General features: G+C 42.7%; 1 protein-coding gene across 1 annotated transcript; it reads left to right on the forward strand.

The window, feature by feature from the left end:
* Positions 1–1,994: 1,994 nt before the first annotated feature.
* Positions 1,995–25,285, forward strand: gnpat2 (glyceronephosphate O-acyltransferase 2; the record flags this gene model as incomplete). The annotated part of the gene is made up of 16 exons (XM_080452904.1): positions 1,995–2,042; positions 5,719–5,967; positions 6,654–6,830; positions 8,570–8,699; positions 9,094–9,221; positions 9,866–9,941; positions 10,305–10,456; positions 12,873–13,003; positions 13,817–14,109; positions 15,346–15,603; positions 16,028–16,107; positions 17,953–18,093; positions 20,024–20,123; positions 20,976–21,069; positions 24,322–24,383; positions 25,199–25,285. The coding sequence occupies 16 exons, from the start codon at positions 1,995–1,997 to the stop codon at positions 25,249–25,251; spliced, it is 2,172 nt and encodes a 723-aa protein (XP_080309030.1). The 3' UTR covers positions 25,252–25,285.

Consider the following 25,285-nt stretch of genomic DNA (forward strand, 5'->3'; position numbering starts at 1 on the left):
TATATTGAACATAATTTCTTAACTTTGCATTTTTCCAAATGTCCACCCTCCATTTGCTCCTGATGTAACATTGATAATTTATGTTTGACCGTATTTATGTTACAATGAAGGTTGTTCATAAAATATACATTTAAATCAGAGAGTGAAAAGATTTAAGAGACCTCTCTTATCCATGGATGATTACATCTTCTATTCCAATTAAATATACTTTTCGTAAGCCTCTCTTCTGGCAGTTGGGTAAAGCGGTTCCACAGTCCAATCAGTCAATAAACTATGAATGAAGTACATTTACTTAAAGAGGTGGTGCCATGGTTTTGCACTTTTTCTGTTTTTCATGTCTATGAGGTTGATAGAACTTCATTAAGCCCCCTAGTGGTGTTTTTATGGTGTTTTATGTCTTCTCTGACTATTTTGAGTTTCTACCTGGAGGCTGAAACCTTGAGGGTCAAACGTGCCAATAGAGAAACAGCGCTTTAGTGACATAGTAAAAACATACCCTCCCCCTCATTATCATAACACAACAGGTGTGGGCATGAGGAGGAGGAGGGACTAGGACAGGTGCTAAGGTGGTGGAGGAGGAGGTGCTAAGGTGAGAACCAGGTATACTTATTGAACTGGAGGCGTGTCCACATAAAAACATAATTTTAACAATTTCTGTACACTTTTTTGAAAAAAATCTTCCTCCTAGCTAGTATAACCATAATACCTGATGATTATGTTTTTTGGGGGGGGGGAAATCACTGAAAATCACAACACCCCGTCTTTAAGTACTGTACTTAAGTATAATTTTGAGGTATTTTTACTTTACTGGAGTATTTCCAATTTTCAGTGCTTTTACTTCTACGCCACTACATCTCAGAGGTATTTGATCCTGTTATTACATGCTGTTTGGTATCTATTGTTAATACAGTCTGCAGAGCAGGTCACTCCAACATCTCACTGAACATATTGTTCTTAATTTAATAATAACTCAACCTTGGATTAAGTACAGTAGTGGAAACATTTTACTCAAAGTTCTGTACCTGAGTAGAATTTTGAGGTACTTAATACTATATTTATTTCCATTAGTTCAATAATGATATGTCTCACAGTGAAAATAAGATGCTCTTCCTTTTGCCTGGTGTCTTTTTAATCTACCGGCCATGCAGCCATTATAATAGGCTCTATGCCCAGCAGCCATTTTTGGAGAGAAATTGGGCCTCTTCCTTACTTTCTTCACCGGTGTTACCAATGATACTAATGAAGGCTCTGTTCCATTCTGGTCAAACAGAGTCAGGGTGATGATGTTGTGCGTTTTGTCTCACTGGAAACACTCTGCTACACCAGTGGGTCTCAAAGTGTGGACCAGGGACCCTCATGGTTCCTTGAGGGGGTTCCAAATGGCCCCTTAAAAGGTGTGTAACTCTGAGAGTGTACAAATGGAACCAAATGGACCCTTACGGGTCCATTTGGTTCCATTTGTACACTCTCAGAGTTATGGGGGTCCTTGAAATTAAAAGCTTTGAGAACCAACGTGCTACATGAGAGCCTTCATTAGCATCATTGGTAAAAACCTGTGAATGAAGTAAGGAAGAGGCCCAATTTCTTTCCAATATGGCTGCTGTCCATAGAGCTTATATTGTCACTGGAGCCAATATGTTATCATACTCTCAATATTGCAGTAATGAATGAAAGCAGGAAGTGCATAGCTATTCCCCTTGCTCATCTATTCACTGTTCACTTTGTTGTTGTTTGTAGTTTTTTTATAGGGGGATTTAGATTCCCTGACCTGCCAGAGCCTTTAAAATGTATTGTTGTGGGTGATTTTATGGTTATTATTGTTAATTTCTAAGAAGGAATTTCCCTCCCTCTAATAACTTCCTCAATATGTGTTTGTTTAGCAGAGGGAAAGCTTGCTTATAATGGGCAAATTAATTAATAATAATTATTTTTTTGGCCCAGTATCATTCAGTTTATCTCTAAATGAAGGGTGATTGATGCCACCTGTTGTGTTAATGGCCCCGGTTATTGAGACCTTCTCTGATTGGTCTAGTAGTTGGCAGGTGAGCAGGTACAAAAGGTTGTTAGAGGATCAGTTTGTGGGTCGGCTTGGTGTTGTCGGTGTCAGTGATGTGTGTCAGTCAGTCTTTGGGTGAACTCTGTGAATGAATGTGTTTAACATTACTGCCCTCTCCTGGTTCTTTCCTTCCTACTCACAACTACATCCTCAAAATGTTTTTATTTATTTTTTGACAAATGAACTTAACCTTAATCAGATAATAAATATCACAATGAAATAATTACAAAACAAAACACTTAGCTTTGGCTATTCAAAAATAGCAGATATACAAGCTCGTAGCGCGGCACTGGGTGCTGCGCTATGAGCTTGTAGATCTGCTATTTTTGAAAAACCTTGAAAAAGTGTGCATATCTTTGAATATTCATATTTTTTTTAAAGCAAAAAATAACTGATATCTTTGCTTCTGGGGGTCCCTGGCACAAAACGATTTTCGAATGGGGGTCCGCGGCCAAATGTATATCAATTTAGGGGTCCTTGGCATGAAAAAGGTTGAAAACCACTGATAGGCCTATAGAGCAGGGGTCTTCAACCTTTTCAGGCCAGGGACCCCCAAACTGATGGGGAGATGGAGCAGGGACCCCCTACCTCGTAGGGGGTCATATATTGTATATTTATGTATACAATTGTGTTTTATATTGCCTGCTCCTATACGCACGTACCTGCCCCAGTAGGTGTGCAAAACAAAAAATTCTCTACAAAATATGTATAAACATACCATGTTATTGTGCATTGTGCCTCCATTTATCTGTTTGCTATGGATTCATGTTATGTTTAAAGACAATTTGACATTTTGAAAAAAATAAAGAAAAAAATGTTTTTTTTTTTCAAACAAAAATATTGTTTAATCAAACAGCAATTTCGCGGACCCCCTGCAGTACCCCCGCGGACCCCCTAGGGGTCGCGGACCCCCTGTTGAAGACCTCTGCATAAAACACAGGGTTTAGCCTATAATCTAAAGGGGAGCTGCCTGCCCTGCACACAGCACTGAATGCAGGCTGAGGCAGAGGGATTAGTTTACAGTTGCAGGAGGAGTGAGTGAAATCCTGGGACGCTATTGGTTTGGACCGGAGTGAGTCCTCAAGGGTGCTCTGCTGGTGCTCTGCTGCACCCTGCACTGCACTGCACTGTCTGCACTCTGCACTGTCTGTCTGTCTGTCTGTCTGCTCTGTCTGTCTGTCTGTCTGCCTGTCTGTCTGCCTGTCTGTCTGTCTGTCTGTCTGCCTGTCTGTCTGCCCTCGCCCTGTGAGAGCCGGTGTTTCCTCCTCCAGCAGCTCACTGCCTCCTCCTGCATGAAGACAGACTCCTCTCTCTCTCTCTACACACCACAGAGCTGGGTAAGGCTTACACACTCCTTCTGCTGTCTAGTGTTCTATAGTTGGATGATGCAGTGGTGGTGGAAAGTAACTAAGTACATTTACTCAAGTACTGTACTTAAGTCACATTTTTTGGTATTTTTTACTTTACTTTATTATATCCAATTTCCAAGATTTTTTACTTCTACTCCACTACATCTCGGATCCAAATATTGTACTTTTACTCCACCACAATTATTTGAAAACTTTAGTTACTAGTTACTTTGCAGATTATGATATTATACAACATACATCAACCACTTCAGCCCTACTTTATACCTAGGCTATTTGAAAATAGCTGATCTACAGCGACGCGATCTACATTGCGTTGCGATGTGACGCGTTGTGAGCTTGTAGATCTGCTATTTTCAAACATTTTGTACTTTTACTTTGGGTGCTTTAAGTATATTTTGATGCCAATACTTTCTTGCTTTTGCTCAAGTACATTTTGAATTCCGGACTTTTACTTGTGAGTATTTCTACATTGCAGTATTGATAAGTTTACTTAAGTAAAAAACTTGAGTACTTTTTCCACCACTGCACAGGATACAGAGTAACTGTCATTAAATGACCGTTACTCTGTATCCTGATCACATCAACGGACATTTACGTTTGGGAGTTCAGAGGAGGACATTACTTGACCCAGTGGTGGAAAGTAACTAAGTACATTTACTTAAGTACAATTTTGAGGTATTTTTACTTTACTTGAGTATTTCCAATTTCCAATACTTTTACTCCACTACATCTCAGAGGCAAATATTGTACTTTTACTCCACTACAATTATTTGAAAACTTTAGTTACTAGTTACTCTTCAGATATAAATTATGATAATAACGAAACATACATTAACCACTTTAACCCTATTTTATACCTAGGCTATTTGAAAATAGCAGATCTACAAGCTCACAACGCGTCGCATCGCGACGCGTTGTGAGCTTGTAGATCTGCTATTTTCAAATATTTAGTACTTTTACTTTTAGTACTTTAAGTACATTTTGATGCCAATACCTTTGTACTTTTACTCAAGTACATTTTTAATTCTGGACTTTTACTTGTAACAGATTATTTTTACATTGCAGTATTGGTACTTTTACTTAAGTAAAGAATTTGAGTACTTTTTCCACCACTGTAACATGACCTTCTTCTTTAGGCTGTATGTGTGTTTCAGGTTGAAGTCAACATGCAAACGGTTTGAAGACAGAAATGCTTTAGTGTGCTAAAGTCCACAGTCTAATTAGGCTAATGCCCTATTTACAGCCTAGTCACAGCCTTTGTCTTTGGTAAACAGACCCTGGCTGGCCCAATAGAGAGGAGGCGTCTTAAGACACTGTAAACTTTGCCCTAGTTTAGTTATCAATAACAAGTTCCTTTCAGTCGTTGTTATTTAGCACCTGGAGAGTAGAATGATGATTTTAAAGTTGTTTATTTTGTATTATTTGATTTGATTATTATTATTATTATTATTTTATTAAAGGTCCTGTAAGTTATATATATATTTTATGTTTTTTGTTGTTGTTAAAAGTTTAAGGTTTATATTCTGATAATCATTGCTTACACACACACACACACACACACACACGTGCGCGCATGCATACACACACACACACAAACACATGCGCACGCACGCACACACGCACGCACGCACGCACAAAAGAGCCTCTCCAGCTCTTTAGTGAACAGAAAATACATTTTCAGGTGGGTTTACAATTTCGTCAGCAAAGAGCACAAAGATCATGTATCATCTTTTATAGTGTTCCAGTTGTACAGTAGGCCTAATCCCGTATGATGGTCATTCTGATGACCATTTTACTGTAAAGCCCTTTGAACTGCATTCATGTCTCTATGAATACAGATTTTTATTATTTAGTTATCAATCGAGTTCTCTGTCCTGATTGGATGAAATTGGCATCTCAACCTGAAACTTGTATTTTATGTTTGATAAAGAAGCTGAGACCTTGTGTTACTGAACACATACTCTATGTGATTGCTAGGGGAATATAGAGCTATTTATTGTATTTAACACTTATTTTGACAAAAAATATCACGTACAGCACTTTAAGATGTTTGAATCCACACACACACACACACTCACACACACACACACACACACACACACACACACACACACACACACACACACACACACACACACACACACACACACACACACACACACACACACACACACACACACACACACACACACACACACACACACACACACCCCACTAACAACACTCTCTGTCCCCCAGAATATGGATTCAGACAGGACAGGCATGGACGAGGAGGAGGAGGAGGAAGAAGAGGAGAAGGAGGAGGAGGAGGAAGAGGAGAAGGAGAAGGAGAAGGAGAAGGAGAAGGAGAAGGAGAAGGAGGAGGAGGAGAAGGAGGGGTTTGTGGATATTCTGGAGGAGAGGAGGCGGGGCAGTGACCTTGGCCACGCCTTCAGGACGTTTAAGCCCTCCCCCTACAGAGGAGCCCCTCCCCCCTACACGGCTAGAGACCTCAACACAGCTGTGCTGCAGTCCCAGCACCTCCGATACATCACCAGAGAGGTGTGTGTGTGTGTGTGTGTGCGCGCGCGTGCGTGCATCCGTGCGTGTGTTAGTCCGACCAATTGGAATGTATACTTTTTTTCTTTTTTTTTTGCTTCAGAGTTAAATGTTCACAAATAAAAGCGAATCAAATATTTTTTTAATACATTTTTTAACCCACGATTTTGAAACCCCTTTTTCACCCGGTGCCAATTTTCTAAGTGATCCTGGGCGCTACACTCCCCCCACCAGCCTAGGGAGCAGAGGGCCGAGCTCATGCCTCCTTCAATGCATGAGAGCCAACAAGCCTTCTTGTCACCTGACAGGGGGGAGTTCCCCCGGTAGGACGTAGCGCGTGGAAGGAACACGTTATTCCAACCAGTTCCTTTCCCCTCCATCAGGCGCCCCGGCTGACCAGGGGGAGGCGGTATAGTGACCAGGATTACTACATGTTTTTGTGAGGGTATTAACTATCATAGGAGACACGGGGAGAACATGCAAACTCCACACAGAGTAGGGCCTTTCACCAACCCCACCTAGGGTATGGGCGCTGATGACTCTAATGAAATCTAAGTTAGAAAAAAATTATAATAATCAGCCTTCCTCAGTAGGTAAAACACTTTGGAAGACTGAACCTTAAAATATGGCGGCCGCAGTGACGCATATAATATGGCTCAATGAGGTATCTACGTTTCTATATCACATAGGTGGCGGAGGAGACGGGCTCCTCGGTGGAGGAGGTGCAGGTGGAGGCTGCCGGCATGGTGGAGGAGATGTCTCACAACCTGCAGCTGGGCTTCATCAGGCTGATGGGCTTCACCCTCAGCAAGGTGCTGAAGAGGATCTTCTCACACGTCCACGTCAACATGGAGGGCCTCCACCAGGTCTGCTCACAGAGAACCACTACAACACGGTGCTTCTCAATCCCTTTTGAGTGTCAAGGACTAGAGATGTACCGATAAAAGTACCAAAAGTAAAAGTACAAAACCTTTGAAAATAGCAGATCTACAAGCTCACAACGCGTCGTATCGCGACGCGTTGTGAGCTTGTAGATCGGCTATTTTCAAATAGCCGATGTATAAAGTGGTTAAAGTATGTTTTATAATATAATTAATGTCTGCAAAGTAACTAGTAACTAAAGTTGTCAAACAATTGTAGTGGAGTAAAAGTACAATATTTGCCTCTGAGATGTAATGGAGTAGAAGTAAAAGTACTGGAAAATAGAAGTAAAAAAAATACCAAAATATTGTACTTAAGTACAGTACTTGAATAAATCTACTTAGTTACTTTACACCTCTGCTTGCGTATCGGGTACAGAGTACCGAGTCGATACCAGTGTTTAATTTAAACAAATCTAGGAGAGTGAAAAATAATAACCTGTTTGCCTTTTAGGCATTGTAAACAATACGAATAACTTAAATATAATTATTTTAGCATTTTGAGATACTGCACATTCTTTTTAATTCATTAACATATTTATAGGAACTCAAGTTAAATTGTTGACATGTTATCATGATTGAGGGATCCTCTGATAACTGCAGAATCACATTCAGATATTGAACTAAACAGAGTGCTGACATCTAGCACCGTCCAGCGCTATATTTAGATGCAGAGGGAGAGCTCAGGTTGCCTTTGTTTTGTGCTGTGTGTGTGTGCTGTGTGTGTGTGTGTGTGTGTGTGTGTGTGTGTGTGTGTGTGTGTGTGTGTGTGTGTGTGTGTGTGTGTGTGTGTGTGTGTGTGTGTGTGTGTGTGTGTGTGTGTGTGTGTGTGTGTGTGTGTGTGTGTGTGAGAGTGTGTGTGTGCCTACCCCGTCTGTGTCTCAGAGAAGGGCTGTGGACAGTTCATAAACCCGCCTACCAGTGACATCATCAAATTGGCGTATCCAAGCTAATAGAAACTGCAGGCTTTCTATTACTCGAAACGTTAACATTCTATTAATTCATTCTGTTAATAAAAACCAAGATACACTTAATCCATTTCAAGCTGCATGGCCTCCCTATTTAGTGATCACTCTAGGCCAGTGTTTCTCAAACTTTTACGGGTCCACTTGGTTCCATTTGTACACTGTCAGAGTTACAGACATGTACGGGTCCATTTAAAACCCCCTAAGGAACCCGGAGAGTCCCTGGACCCCACTTTGAGAACCACTGCTATAGGCGAATATTTTATGAAGTATAGTCCACAGTTCCAACATGTTCTAAAGGAGCAACATAGCTGACGATGGGAGCTTGTAGATCAGCCATTTTCTCTCCTTTTGCACGACACTGTCATACAACAAAGTATGAATCTGAAATAGTTATTGATAAAAAAAGAAAGAAAATGACCGATAGTTATGGTCCTGATATGACCTTGTTCTACGTGTTTCAGCACCAGGACAGCTCCTCAATTTCCTTACGCACCGTTTGCCGAAAAGTAAAGATCTACAACCTATCGACGCCTTGTCAGCTTGTAGATCTGTTCATGTTGGCAAGCAACAACCTAAATTAACGGCCTACGTGATCATAGCATCACGCAAAAGCATCAAAAGTATAAGATATACAACTTTTGCTGTTTTTGAATTTGAATCCCGAACAGTAGACGATGTACGAGGTTGTCTGACGTGGTGGTTTGACTCCTCCCACAGCTCCAGGAAGCCATTCAGGAGCATCCTGTCATCTTGATGCCCAATCACAGAAGCTACGTGGACTTCCTGGTTATCTCCTACATCCTGTTCACCTACGACCTCCCCTTGCCTGTCATCGCTGCTGGAGTTCGCAAGTATCTATTTCAAACCGAAGCGTCACAGTATAGGGCTGCAAAATATCAACTGCTTTCTTAGCAATCGTAAAAAAAAAGTGCTTCTCCATTACTAGATTAATTGAAAGATGTATCAATAGAACAATAACTTTTATTCATTATATGTCAATGATCAACGCACACACATTCTAATAGATTATTTTAAATAATAGACTGAATTAATTAGTCTGATTAACCACGTAAGCCCTATTAAACACTTTTCGACATTCTCAAAATAGCCACTCGGCTTTTTACATTTTGAAATCACTTATTTTAATAAAAAAATCATTATCCATTATTGTAATTTGTAAATCATTGATTATGATTATTTGATTAACTGTTGCACCTCCTACTCTCGTTGTCTTCCTGCAGCTCTCGCGGGGATGAAGCTGGTCGGACATATCCTGCGTCGCTCCGGAGCGTTTTTTATCCGCCGGAGCATCGGCTCTGACAAGTTATACTGGGCTGTGCTGTCTGAGTACGTCAAAACCATCGTGAGGGTGAGAAATATCTGTTCCATTTGGTTTTACTTGTTCTCTGTTATGCTCTGCTTGGCAAGCAGAGCATAAACACTATATTGCTGCTGTCGGGCAGAATTTAGAATATATTTTTATTGAGCATAATTGAGCATAGATATATGAGGCATAGTTTGGCGTCAGGGCTCTGAATCTATTCATTCCCTGTAAGCATGAACATTTGAATTAATGTTACATGCCAAATAGAATTACAGGGAATGAATTAAGACCCCCCCCCAAGGGGGATCTAGAAACAGAGCCTACAGGTGGATGCCGGGGAGGCGGTGGGATTGCAAACTTGATGGTCATTAACAGACAGCAGAGAGACAGCAGCAGCAGCACAGCCAGGAGAGAAGCCAGAATGACAGGTAGGCAGAGAAGATTAAATAGCCGCCCAGATCAGGAGAAGAGAGCATGTGACTGGTCAGTCACATGCTGCCTTGAGTTGACTGCCTGAACTAGCTACGCAGGCTGTGCATCATTTCATTGCAACTCAAATAAACAGTCCAAGACTTCCAAGTCTACTGTTGTGCAAATCATTTTTTTCCCCCTGAGCAGCTGTATTGTGTTAAATCCCTTAATATTGTACGTGTACATTAACACTGATGTAAACATAATGCTGTGTGCAGAAAGGTCTGGCTCCTGTGGAGTTCTACGTGGAGGGACTGAGGAGTCGCACGCTCAAGTCTTTAACGCCCAAGTTAGGTGAGTCTTAAAATCCCTTGCGTGTGTGTGTGTGTGTGTGTGTGTGTGTGTGTGTGTGTGTGTGTGTGTGTGTGTGTGTGTGTGTGTGTGTGTGTGTGTGTGTGTGCGTGTGCGTGCAAGTCTAAGATCAGCTATTTTCACTATGCTCTTCTCTGCTATTGTGTGTATGTGATCGTTGCTTTGCTTTACGTGTGTGTGTGTGTGTGTGTGTGTGTGTGTGTGTGTGTGTGTGTGTGTGTGTGTGTGTGTGTGTGTGTGTGCACACGTGTGTGTGTGTGTGTGTGTGTGTGTGTGTGTGTGTGTGTGTGTGTGTGTGTGTGTGTGTGTGTGTGTGTGTGTGCACACGTGTGTGTGTGTGCGCAGGTATGATGCAAATGGTGGTGGAGCCCTTCTTCAAAGGAGAGGTCTATGACATCACTCTGGTTCCCATCAGCATCAGCTACGACCGTGTGCTGGAGGAAGCCCTGCTGGCCCACGAGCTGCTGGGGGTCCCCAAGCCTAAAGAGACCACCATGGTACACTACACACACACACACGCACGCACGCACGCCAGAGGTCGCGTTAGTCCGATAATTGCCGGTTTTGACCGATTTCTTATGACAAAGACCGGATAAAATAAATCTCTCCGGACATCCTGACCGGTTGACAATGACACGGCACGTTCATTAATTATCACCGCAAATCAGGCACATTTCAAATCCTTTGCTTCTCTCTCTCTCTCTCTCTCTCTCTCTCTCTCTCTCTCTCTCTCTCTCTCTCTCTCTCTCTCTCTCTCTCTCTCTCTCTCTCTCTCTCTCTCTCTCTCTCTCTCTCTCTCTACAGCGTGTCACACACACGCTGCGTGTGTGTGTTTCTGGGAGAGAGAGAGAGAGAGAGAGAGAACGAAAGAGTGTGTCACACGCTGTTAAGTTACACCTATTTCCTGTTAATAATAACCAGTGTAAAATGTGCTCTACTGGGAGTTAAATGGGAGACACTTTATTGTGAAGGAGAGTTGTTGTTGCTGCTGCGCTTATACCTCTATGCTGCTGCGTAGTTGTCGCTATATATTATAACTCTGTGGTCAGACGGCGGGCTGACGGCAGTCAGACAGAGACTGCAGTCCCAACCAGATCTCCAGAGGAAACGTTCTCTTTGAACGTTTTTGAAATTCCGTGAATAGACACGGAAAAACCCGAAATTCCGTGCATAGCCGCCTCGCATCTCCCCCATTGTGACTAAACCATTTCGGAGGCGCACAGTCTCAAGGGAATTGTCGCCACGTAAGGGGCCACCGAGCGAGCTAAAGCGAGCGAGTTGCCGTCCCGAACGTTGCGACATTCCCTTGTGCCTACTCAGCGCCGTTTACGATTCTGTACCGATAGGCACAGAATCGTAGATTTTGTTGTGGGGACTGCTCTGCTTCCGGGTTTTTCCGGGTTGCGACTGGTTACGCCCACCGTGGGACTCGCCGTACATATGCACGCAATTTCGGGGTTTCTAGGCGACTATCCACGGAATGAAGTGCACTGGATCCGTGCAATGTTACGGAGATGTCTGGAGATCAGGCTGGCAGTCCGGCTGGCAGTCCGGTTATATTATATAAAGTTGTGTATTTAACAGTCAGTCACGCACAAGTTGTATCATTACGAGTTAGAATATGTCACAGACACTAGGCTACTACAAGGGCACTTGTGAGTAAAGTTGGCAAGTTGCTCTACTACAGTTTAACATGATGAAACATCCAACACAGATGCGTAACTCTTCGCAACAGCTATAGGCTACTGCAGCTGTGGCATCCAGATGAAACACGACGTTAATCATAATCGTGGACCTATTTTTAACTCTATGAGGGGGACACGTTAAAACGTTACCACTTTGAACTGAATAGCTCTATGAGGAGACGACAAGATTCTCACAACTCATCAACTTTCCCACGGCTGTCCCAGCCAGATGCACGATGGCATCCACTGCCTAACTATACAGTATAACCTCCTGTGAGTGAGTAGTGGTCTATCATTTATTGCCCTATAATTTATTGTCCTAACAGGTAAGCTGTCAGCTGATTAGAAAATGCGTTCAAAGTCTGAAATTGATTATTGAGAAATCATTACGCACGCAGCATGCGCAAATGATAGGTAAGGTAATTAATGTATTTGTGCCAGATGACCCTGCTATATAAAATGTTTATATTACTCGTTCATCGTGGTTCATGTTCAAATAGCTCGATCCAAATTATAATGCTGTAGGCCTAAGTGTTAGGCTGTATTTATGCATCTGCTTGTAATTAATGCATAAACATAATTATGACCGGTATTTTTATCAGATGTCCGATAAATTTGAATCATTCCGGACATTGGGACCGGCAGATTAAAATCCTAGCGCGACCCCTGACGCACGCACGCACGCACGCACGCACGCACGCACACACACACACACACACACACACACACACACACACACACACACACACACACACACACACACACACACACACACACACACACACACTACGAGCTACTGGGGGTCCCCAAGCCCAAAGAGACCACCATTGTACACCACACACACACACACACACACACACACACACACACACACGCGCGCGCACACGCACACATGCACACGCAGACACACACACACCAGGAGTTATTGGGGATCCCCAAGCCCAAATATGTTACATGGTACACACACACACGCACGCACGCACGCACAAGCCTCCTAATGTGCCACCTTGCAACACGTTATGAGCTTGTAGATAAAAAAAATAATAAAAAAAATACAGATACAAGGTTTTTGCGATGAAATACTGTAATCTGTTATCAGTCAGATAATTGATGATTAAATGTGTGTGTGTGTGTGTGTGTGTGTGTGTGTGTGTGTGTGTGTGTGTGTGTGTGTGTGTGTGTGTGTGTGTGTGTGTGTGTGTGTGTGTGTGTGTGTGTGTGTGTCCAGGGTCTGCTGAAGGCTACCAGGGTACTGCAGGAGGACTACGGCAGTATGCATGTGAACTTTGGCCGTCCACTATCAGTCAGACAGTTGACTCAGGGCAAGATTAACCGCTGGCAGTACAACCTCATTCCAAGGTACATTCATCATATCTATATCTATCTGTCATATCTGGAAATATTGTCTGACGCTGTGTCATATTTTAAAAGGTAGACCCAGGGTTTGATTTGCAAAAAAAACATATGGGGGGCATTTTCTTACAATGTGACGCATGTAGATTGTAGATGCAGATATTCTATTGTTTTTTAATCAAAACCTTTTTTTTATATGTGTCCAAAATAAGGGCGCCAGGGTTCATGTGGTCATCATACTTTTAAAAAAAAAGTCAAATGAAAATAGGCTACATTTTTATATTAACAAACTGTACATAAAGGATTGCATGAATTCAGGCTGGTCAGAAGCAGGGATAACTTTGCATTCATCCCAGTAGGTGGCAGTGCTGTGTAACCTAAGTATCTCACAAAACACTCTGCTACACCAGTGGGTCTCAAAGTGTGGTCCAGGGACCCTCATGGGTCCTTGAGGGGGTTCCAAATGCCCCCTTATGGGTGTGTAACTCCGAGAGTGTACAAATGGTCCATTTGGTTCCATTTGTACACACTCAGAGTTATGTTTGAGAACCACTGCGCTACATAAAAATGGAACAGAGCCTTAATGAGTATAATTGGTAACACCGAAGGAAGTAAGAGAGAGGACCAATTTCTTTCCAATATGGCTGCTGAGCATAGAGCCTAATAGGAGTGGGAGCTAATTTTTCTCCAAGGTGAAAAATGACGAGAAATCTCATTATTGGCAGTCAATGAGTTAACATGTACTTTATGACGTCATCATCACGTGTGTCTTCATCGTGTCTCCTCCCACCCCTCATTGTGTCTCCTCCCACCCCTCAGAGACCTGCCTCAGAAGCCCAGCACAGACACTCAGGACTGTGTCAGCTGGCTGGCTCATCTGGTGCTGCGTGTCCAGGAGGAAGGCTCTGTCCTCAGCCCGTGGTCTCTGATGGCCTGCCTGTTGCTCCAGAAGCCCACCCTCCTCCTCCCCCTCGCAGGGGAGGGTCTGCCATCGCACCCGAAGCCCGCCCTCACGCTCATAGAGGAGGGCCTGGCATGGGACCAACTCGTCCAGAGAACCCTCTGGCTCAGGAAGCTGGCCCTGGACTTTGGAGCCCGCCTCAACTGGCCAGGTGGGTAGATGGATGGAAGTTTTTATTTCAGGGGTAGCGCTGTCGCCTCACAGCTAGAAGGTCCTGGGTTCGATTCCCGCCGGGGACGCTGTGGGCGCTGGGGGCGTGTCCTCTCCTCCGCGTCATCAGTGCCCAAACCCTCTCTCTGAAATCTCATTTGTAATTTATTTCAGGAGTGAGTCTGGCATGATCGCCCATTCGGCAATTTGGCTGTGGGCTGGAGTTGGGCGGGAGTAATACCGTTGACTGACAACCCCTTCAGCCAATCAGCAGTGTTCCCCTTCAGCCAGTGCATTTTTACCACCTCCAGACTAATGTGACGCAACGGGACTTTTGAGACGGCCATGCCCAAAATAGGTTGCCTTATTCGGATACATGCGTGTCACTGCCCGCCCCTGCCGGTTCTCTGAATTTTTATTTTTAAATAGGCTCTGTCATGATTAATTGACCACATATATGAAGTTAAACAACTAAATTCTATCCAAACGATATCTTAAAAGTATATTCCGTGCCTCAAAATATAAGTTTGAGAGCGTTTTGAAGTTTAAGAGAGTAGAAAACACTGCGGTCAATAAAGATGGCTGCCGTTCGTTTTTGGTCGGCTGTACTTAGGCTGCACTCGGTTCCATTCGGGCTCACTCGAACTCGCCACCTGATTGGCCAACTTTCGCTGTCAATCACAGAACGATGAGCGACGACGCTGATAGGCTCGTCTATTTGGTGAACGGGCTAGAAACGCCCAGGCAAGCCTTCAGGCCAGACTCCTTCCTGAAATCAAATGCAAATGAAATTTCCGGAGGGAGGGGGGTTTACCAGGCTAGGCGAAAGGGCCTTTCTGTGTGGAGTTTGCATGTTCTCCCCGTGTTCATGCAGTAATCCTGGTCTCTATACTGCCTCCCCCTGGTCAGCCAGGGCGCCTGATGGAGGGGAAAGGAACTGGTTGGAATAACGTGTTCCTTCCACGCGCTACGTCCTACCGGGGAAACTCCCCCCTGTCAGGTGATAAGAAGCGGCCTGCTAACTCCTCAGTTAGGAAGGAAGCATGAGCTCAGTTCTGGGCTCTCCCTAGGCTGGCAGAGGGAGAGTAAAAAAAGGGTTACAAAAGCGATAGAAAATAATATGTATTTTGGGTGAACTATCCCTTTAACTCTGAGAACATTCAAATGGAACCAGATGGACCTATAAGGGTCCAAAACGAATGACAAAGTACAAAACTTTAATAACCTTGCTGTCCAGGACAAGTACCCGCCTCAGACGTGATGTTGTCCAGCATGGCCCTACATCACACAGTGGTTCGCCGCACAGAGGGGCGTGTCTACCTGGTTGAGGAGGAGGGGCCAGCAGGGAAGCGGCCAATCAGTCGGGAGGAGGGCGTGGCCAAGACAGCGGCGGCTGCGATCATGGTGGGATCCCACAGGAATCAGGCGCTGCACGTATTCATCCGTCCAGCCCTGCTGGCCGTGGCCATGCACGTCACCAAGAGCACACGCAAAGGTGAGTGTGCACGCACACAGGCACGCACGCACGCTCACGCGCGCAAGACACACACGCACGTGCACATGCACACGCACAGACAAACAAAAAGCCTGAATATAATAGTTTTAATGACCCCAGAAGTGTTTTAAGTGAAATGCCAACTTTAAGCTTCCATGCTTAAAATAATTAATCGCCTATAAATATTTTCGGAAATCTCTATGGGAAAAAAATTAATGGGCACCACGACATTGCCGCCACTGCTATGCCCTATGGACATGAATGGCATGAATAGCCCTTTGACAAGAAATGTATATTCAATAATGAAGGTAATCCACCCCTGCACACACACACACACGCACACACGCATGCACGCACGCACTCACGCACACACGCACACTCATTGTCTCATTTCCTGTTGTGTGGTGTACCTCTGTGTTCTCAGTTGACCTCCTGAGTTACTTCAGCTTCCTGCAGGAGATCTTCTCCAATGACTTCATCTTTGTTCCTCACAGGTGTTCTGAGGTAAGTGACACACACACACACACACACACACACACACGTACACACACACACACACACGTACACACACGCACACACGCACGCACACACGTACACACACGCACACACGCACACACACACACACACACACACACACACACACACACACACACACACACACTACACACACACTACACCATAGTCTGACGTCAAAAACAAAACAAAAATTCATCCAAAGAGTAAGGAAATAAATCAACTACAATTCTCTGGCTTGACCTGAACGACTACATCTCCCGTTACGGCACACGTAATCAGCGCCACGTTGTGTTGCATTCCATATTTTCTTTCTATAGGAGAGTAGCGTTGTCAATTGTCAGTTGTTTCACCAGACAAACTAAATAGTAATAATAACAACACACACTGATGACAAAATATCATGAGATCTAAGAGGAATCTGAGGAATGTTTTTGACATGACATGACATACTTCAGTGGGGACAGTGAAGCACGTGATTCCCTATGCTGTAGTTTTTTAACGTTACTTCTGATTAATGCAATTTTCTCCAGACACAGACTGTATCAAATATAAATAAATGTAAACAATTTACTGAGCTATACCTCTCTGGCAGAATCGTCAGACTTGTATAAAAATAAATGTGGAACACAATGCTTATATGACATGATTTATAAGGGGATTCAGAATGGGAAAAAAAATACTTCCAGGGGGTGTGGCTTTGATGTCAGGTATTTCGGTACTCTATAACAGTGGTTTTCAACCAGTGGTCCGGGGACCACCAGTGGTCCGTGGGGGGGGTGCCAGGGGGTCCCCAGCGAAATTAGTTAACATAGCGTCACAATCATTTTAACCACTTAGCATTGGCTATTCAAAAATAGCAGATCTACAAGCTCATAGCGCGGCACCGAGTGCCACGCTATGAGCTTGTAGATCTGCTATTTTTGAAATATCTTGAAAATGTGTGTATATCTTTGAATGTATATATTTTTTAAAGCAAATTTTTTTTACTCAAATCTTTGCTTCTGGGGGTCCCTGGCACAAAACATTTTCAGATGGGGATCCGCGGCCAAATATATATATCAATTTAGGGGTCCTTGACATGAAAAAGGTTGAAAACCACTGCTCTATAATATTGATCAAGACAGTTTCAGAGTGTGCCGTTTCATGGTGTAAATCGTTAAAAAAGCACCAGCTGTCGCCATAGAGCATCGCAGTTCCCGCCCACTTCCTGGTTTTTCGTGGTGCCGGAAGGAACAACTCAATGCATTTTTCCCATTGACATTTCCAAAAATAATTTTATCTATTCATTTAAGCCTCGAATCAAGCCATCATGACATGACATGAATCATGACCATAAAACGTTTGATTCTGTGATTATTTTTTTTTGAAAACGGCAAAACAAAGGGTATTTATTTAATATAGTATATCATATAATTAAATATAAAATAAAATAAATCACAGAAAAAAAAGTTTTATGGTCATGATTCATGTCATGTCATGATGGCTTGATTCGAGGCTTAAATTAATAGATATAAATATTTTTGGAAATGTCAATGGAAAAATGCATTGAGTTGTTCCTTCCGGCACCACGAAAAACCAGGAAGTGGGCGGGAACTGCGATGCTCTATACTTAATGAACTGGAGGCGTGTCCACATAAAAACATAATTTTAACACTTTCTGTACACTTTTTTTGAAAAAAAATCTTCCTCCTAGTATAACCATAATACCTGATGATTATGTTTTAGGGGGGGGGGGGATCACTGAAAATCACGGCACCCCGTCTTTAAAAAGCACCAGCTGTCGCCATAGCTCTACGTTTCATTGCTGATTGTTGTTCATGTGCGTCCCGTCAGGACTTCCAGGAGGCGTGCTCCCATCTGAGGAGATGTGGGGCGATCCACACCAGCCAGCAGGAAGTGACGGAGGCGGAGGCGGGGCTACAGACCACTTCCTTCCTGCGTGCGTTACTGCAGCCCTTCATAGACGCTTATCAAGTCAGTTGACAACCTATCTCTATCGATCGTAGTCAAGATCACACTCGTCTCACATTAATGTGTGTTTGACTGAGTCTAAGTCTGAACTCACTAGTCCAGGGGTCTTCAATAGGGGGTCCGGGACCCCTAGGGGGTCCTCAGAGTTACTACAGGGGGTCCGTCAAATCTTTGTGTGATATATATATATATTTTTTTTACCTTAACCACTTGAACCCTAGCATCCCTTTTCTGAGGAGAACTTTAGCCAAAAATAGCAGATCTACAAGCTCACAACGCCTCGCAGCGCGAGGCGTTGTGAGCTTGTAGATCGGTTATTTTTTGGCAATGACGTGTTTGGTGTAGAGGGAAAAGAGAGCAGTCCAAGTAAACAAAAAAAGTTTAACCTGAAACACAATTTGATACAATATGGAGGGGGTCCCTGCTTCATTTCTCTCTCAGCTAGGGGGTCCTTGGCCTGAAAACATTGAAGACCCCTGCACTAGTCACTACTCACTTATTAATCTACATTATATAAATAGTATAGTCAGTAATGCTACATTTATTTCTGTTGTGGATGTTGTTGATGTAGCGTTGTGCGTTTGCTGTGTTCAGGTTGTGTTCAATCCAGTGTTAATTTTGTCGTCTAAAACTAAAACTATTACGGACAATGTTTGTCGACTACCTTTTTTCCACTGACAAAAACTAAATAAAACCTAAATAAAAACTAAGCTATGATGACTAAAACTACGACTAAATATACTGACATTTTCGTCAACAACAAAAATAGATGGAAATTGTGATGCCCCATATTCTAGTCTGGGTGGTTGTGGGTGTGCATGCCTTGCATTTAACTCTTGCCCTATAGATGGGTTTCCGCGCGACGTCATCACAGAGCAGAGTGTGCGATCTGCGCATGCGGGAGGTAGAACGACCCGGAAGTGCCATTCACTCTATTGTTATTTTCGGGATTTAGATAGGCATAATGCTGCTATTATAGGCATAATAGGCATAATGCTGCTATTATATACAGACAGATCCAACTTCCGACAAATCATTTTTATTGAGTAAAGAAGATATTACAAACTGCATCATTTAATCTACTTTCATTAAACCCGGTGAAGACCATTTATTTTATCAATGTGCAATGGCCAGAGCTGCTGCGGGTAATAGCGCCCTCTACAGGCTCTTCCCTCCACTGCGCGCGCATCATCCTCTCATGTTTACCAACGGGAAACCCATCTATAGGTGAGCCGGGTGTGGCCTCCTGGGCTGATGGCTAATTGGAGAGCACCTGGGCCCGGTGCCTCTAGGAGGCTTGAAAAGCCCTGCTCTTGCCAGTCTCTGTGAGATCCTGAGGAGAACAGACCTGCTGTCTCCACCAGCTCAACCCCCCATTCTCCATGCCCTTATGATGATTATGTTTCTTACTATCCATCCACACACCTCGCACCACACTATGCTCCACACATCCACGTCTACACTACTGATTCACTGACTACACACCTCATAGGATCCATACGATGATTGGTTTACCTTTCTTTAGTTACTGTCATTAGGCCTGATTCTTAATAAATACACCTTGTGTTACATTTTACCCTGGTCTCCTCCCCGATATGTGTCATGGCCAAGAGAGGTCTAGTGAGATCAAGTAGAACTAAGACAAGTCATTTACAGTATACATGCTTGACTGCGCTTGGGTGCCAAGCTCACATGAGCCATGCTCACAATGAATCACGCTGCGATGCGTTGTGAGCTTGTAGATCGGCTATTTTTGGAAGTATATATCAGGCATTATTTACAACGCCATCACAGCCTTACAAAAATACAGTTTAGTCAACTAAAATCTTACCATATTAAGTCAACTAAAAGTAGACTCAAAGTAAAGCATTTTTGCTGTGTTTTGCTGTGTTCAGGTTGTGTTCAGTCACATTGTGTGTTTTGCTGTGTTCAGGTCGTGTTCAGCCACCTGTGTGATGAGAGACATCGAGTGTTCTCTGAAAAACAGTTTATCCCTGCTTTACGAAGCCTGGCCACCAGGCTCATCCTGTCAGGTAAACACGTTTTCCAGTTACATGTGCATTTTACAATTCAGCCATTTAGCAGACACTGAGAGATCAGAGTGAGCACGAACTCCATTCAATTAAAAAACAATGTAAACGGTCACATACTGTCAGCGGTGTAAAGTAACTAAGTACATCTACTCAAGTACTGTACTTAAGTACAATTTTGAGGTACTTTTATTTTACTGGAGTACTTCAAATTGTCATTACTTTTACTTCTACTCCACTACATCTCAGAGGCAAATATTGTACTTTTACTCCACTACAATTATATGAAAACTGGAGTTACTAGTTACTTTGCAGATTTTCATATGGGGGATCCAGATACATAATGATTGTGGGGGCTCTTGACCTGCAAATATTTGAGAACCACTGGTCTAGTATATCAGATAGATCAGTGGTTTTCAAACTTTTTCATATCAAGGCCCATTATTTATTCGGCATTTGAGCCACGGAACCACCGTTTGATGAGATTTAGCCTCTCAGACTCACGACATAGAATATTTTGTTATCGTTGGATAAGATTTTGTCAAAATAACAATTCTTCTATACATTCTCTAATTGTGTATTTCTTGTAAATTAAGTAATGCAGATGTTTAACAATTAAAGATCTATAAGGGTCCATTTGGTTTCATTTTACACTCTCAAGAGTTAAAGATCTATAAGGGTCCATTTGGTTACCAACTCCATCATTTAGCTGGGGACCACCTGGAAACTCCTCAAGGACCACTGGTGGTCCCCGGACCACTGGTTGAGAACCACTGAGATAGATGACAGTGCTGCTTGTTTCTAGTCAAATCAACCTGTATGTCCTCCCTGCTGTTCCACCTTTCTACCACACAGGGGAGCTGCACACCTATGAAGCCCTTTCATCCGACACACAAAAGAACGCCTTATCTGCTCTGCTGCGTCTGGAGGCTGTGACAAAGTTGAGGGTGTAAGTATATGAAATTATATACACTATATTTATATACCTGTTTGCTTTTAAAGGTGCAGTGCCACAGGGCTATTAACACCCTAGATAACCATCATTGGGTATTATTGTCAGTGGTGTAGGTGCAGTGGTGTAAGTAACTAAGTACATTTACTCAAGTACTGTACTTAAGTACAATTTTGAGGTACTTTTACTTTACTGGAGTATTTCCAATTGTCTATACTATTACTTCTACTCCACTACATCTCAGAGGCAAATATTGGACTTTTACTCCACTACAATTATTTGAAAACTTTAGTTACTAGTTAGCCTACTTTGCAGATATAAATATATTACATAAAAAAACATACATTAACCACTTCAGCCCTATTTTATACCTAGGCTATTTGAAAATAGCCGATCTACAAGCTCACAACGCGACGCATCGCGGCGCGTTGTGAGCTTGTAGATCTGCTGTTTTCGAACATTTAAGTACTTTTACTTTTGGTACTTTAAGTACATTTTGATACCAATACTTTTGTACTTTTACTCAAGTACATTTTGAATTCCAGACTTTTGCTTGTAACAGAGTACTTCTACATTGCAGTATTGATACTTTTACTTAGGTACAACATTTGAGTACTTTTCCCACCACTGATTATTGTAATGTATCGTCACTGTCGGGCAGAAACCTCTATATCTCCATATTCAAACCTTTTGTGTTTTTCCGTACATTAATGCCCTACTTGATCACACTACAGCGTTACACAAAAGCACCAAAAGTAGCAGATCTACAAGCGTTTCGAGCTTGTAGATCTGCTACTTTTGCTACTTTTGAATTTGAATCCTGAAAATTAACAGTTTTGGACATACTGTATGAGGTTTCCGACAGAGACCATATCCTGTTTTGTTTTGTATTCCAAAGACTGTAAATTTAATAAGTAAAAAAAAAGGCTGTATTTCTGTGGACACAGTCAAAAGCTTATCAAGAATTCCAGGTTGGGAGTTTAGGGGCCGGCCATTTATAATCTCAGTATCCAGTGGTGGAAAAAGTACTCAAATTCTTTACTTAAGTAAAAGTATCAATACTGCAATATAAAAATACTCCGTCACAAGTAAAAGTCCAGAATTCAAAATTTACTTGAGTAAAAGTACAAAAGTATTGGCATTAAAATGTACTTAAAGTACCAAAAGTAAAAGTACAAAATATTTGAAAATAGCAGATCTACAAGCGATGCGACGCGTTGTGAGCTTGTAGATCTGCTATTTTCAAATAGCCTAGGTGTAAAATAGGGCTAAAGTGGTTAATGTATGTTTCATTATATCATAATTTATATCTGAAAAGTCACTAGTAACTAAAGTTTTTAAATAATTGTAGTGGAGTAAAAGTACAATATTTGCCTCTGAGATGTAGTGGAGTAGAAGTAAAAGTATTGGAAATTGGAAATACTCAAGTAAAGGAAAAATACCTCAAAATTGTACTTAAGTACAGTACTTAAGTAAATGTACTTAGTTACTTAACACCACTGTCAGTATCTCACCAAAGCGTCGATGTCTGCCTGCTCTGCCAAATTAAAATAGTGATCTTTTTATACACTCATATTAACCGGAAACTGCTTCACAACAATGCTGGTGTAACTAAGACATTATAGCTGCAACAAATAGTGTTTTTGCATGCATGGATGGAATACGATTGTCAAGAAGTACCACGTTCTCTTCATTATACATTTCCCACTGCATTCACATCGGACGTGACATGCATATTAATTTGATCAACAATTGTTCAATATTAATATTGAATGTACATCATATTGATACATCAGGAATCCAGTGTGTTTCCATTTGCCTGTTTGCCAGAGAAACTTGCAGCTTATAAATAAAATAAAGAAAATAAATTCAATAAATACATTGGCAAGACACGTTTTTAACCAGAGTCTGGAGTGCTCAGAAGTCCAAAAAAGGTATACAGTAATGAAGGTTCTCTTTGGTTGGGGACTCTCCTGGTGATTACGTTAAACAGCCTTTATTCAGGTGGTTTTTTTCATCACTGACAGTGAATTAGTGAAGTGAACGCGTAGCGTTTGGCCCCACGGCCTTCTTCAGGCTGTGAAGACATCTGAGCCACTAGAGGAGTAATGACCACTCCATAGACAAATACAGAAAAGGACAAAACATTACAAACAAATAGAAAAAAACTAAATGGTGGCACAGCTCATCTATGGGGGTTGGATGTCAGTGTTTGCAGTGGTGTAAAGTAACTAAGTACATTTACTCAAGTACTGTACTTAAGTACAATTTTGAGGTACTTTTATTTTACTGGAGTATTTCCAATTGTCTATACTTTTACTTCTACTCCACTACATCTCAGAGGCAAATATTGTACTTTTACTCCACAACAATTATTTGAAAACTTTAGTTACTAGTTACTTTGCAGATATATCATTACATTATAAAACATACTTTAAGCACTTTAGCCCTATTTTATACCTAGCCTATATGAAAATAGCCGATCTACAAGCTACAACGCGTTGTGAGCTTGTAGATCTGCTATTTTCAAACATTTTAGTACTTTTACATTTGGTACTTTAAGTACATTTTGATGCCAATACTTTTGTACTTTTACTCAAGTAAAAAAAGCTGGTGGCTACAATGCGGAGAAGGTCCCCCCCCCCCCCCCGCCTCATGGACACCTGTTATTATGACTCCGGGTTGGGGCAGACTCAAGGACTCTCTCTCACAGCCTCACAACTTGCTGTGTTTATCGCAAAGACAAAGACACCAGCGGAAGAGATAACATGAGCGGCTGAAATTCGAAGGACAAACTCTAGGCCTGCCCTTTACACACATAAACACATGAACTTACATATCCTCGCACCACACGCCTTCGCCCCCCCCCCCCCCCCCCCCCCCCCCTCCCTTCTGGGGGCATGGCATGGAAGTAGTGTTTTTTGCCAAAGCCCATTCTCCTCCCCCCCCACCCCCCCCCCACCCACAACTCTTGTTTTTCCATTTTCCCCTCGAGCAAGGAGGGAAGGTAGTGGCGGCGCGACTCATGTTGCTGCGGCCCGTGCACTTCACGCACGAACACAAATTAGTTGTAACTGTACTTGTACTGGTGACAAAAGGGAAGCTATAGTGGCTGCGCGACTAAGTTGCTGCGGCCACTGATGATATTTCATTGTAACCTGTAAATGTATCAGTATCTGTGACCAATGACAAATAAACCTGATTCTGATTCTGAGTGTTTGCGTGTCTGATATTCTCTTCTGCTTACAGTGCTGAACACAATGAATACAGAGCTAACACGGCAGCCATCAGGAGGATTGCAGACATACTGGGTACAGAACATCAATCAGGCTCACTTTATCTACTGTACTGCACACCACTGCTTTTAGCTGAACACACCACTGCTTTTAGCTGAACACACCACTGCTTTTAGCTGAACACACCACTGCTTTTAGCTGAACACACCACTGCTTTTAGCTGAACACACCACTGCTTTTAGCTGAACACACCACTGCTTTTAGCTGAACACACCACTGCTTTTAGCTGAACACACCACTGCTTTTAGCTGAACACACCACTGCTTTTAGCTGAACACACCACTGCTTTTAGATGAACACACCACTGCTTTTAGATGAACACACCACTGCTTTTAGCTGAACACACCACTGCTTTTAGATGAACACACCACTGCTTTTAGCTGAACACACCACTGCTTTTAGCTGAACACACCACTGCTTTTAGCTGAACACACCACTGCTTTTAGCTGAACACACCACTGCTTTTAGGTGAACACACCACTGCTTTTAGCTGAACACACCACTGCTTTTAGCTGAACACACCACTGCTTTTAGCTGAACACACCACTGCTTTTAGATGAACACACCACTGCATTTAGCTGAACACACCACTGCTTTTAGCTGAACACACCACTGCTTTTAGCTGAACACACCACTGCTTTTAGATGAACACACCACTGCATTTAGCTGAACACACCACTGCTTTTAGCTGAACACACCACTGCTTTTAGCTGAACACACCACCGCTTTTTGATGTACACACCACTGCTTTTAGCTGAACACACCACTGCTTTTAGCTGAACACACCACTGCAGTGTGACAGCCTGTGTCTCTCTGCTCTGTCTCCACAGCCGGTAGAATCCCACCACAGACTCTCGTGACCGCCCCGGACGCCAGACTGTAGTCCTGACCGAACAACCTCCAGTGTCGATTTCCGT

The sequence above is a fragment of the Gymnoscopelus braueri genome (genome assembly GCF_963280865.1).
Source record: "Gymnoscopelus braueri genome assembly, chromosome: 16".
NCBI lineage: Eukaryota > Metazoa > Chordata > Actinopteri > Myctophiformes > Myctophidae > Gymnoscopelus > Gymnoscopelus braueri.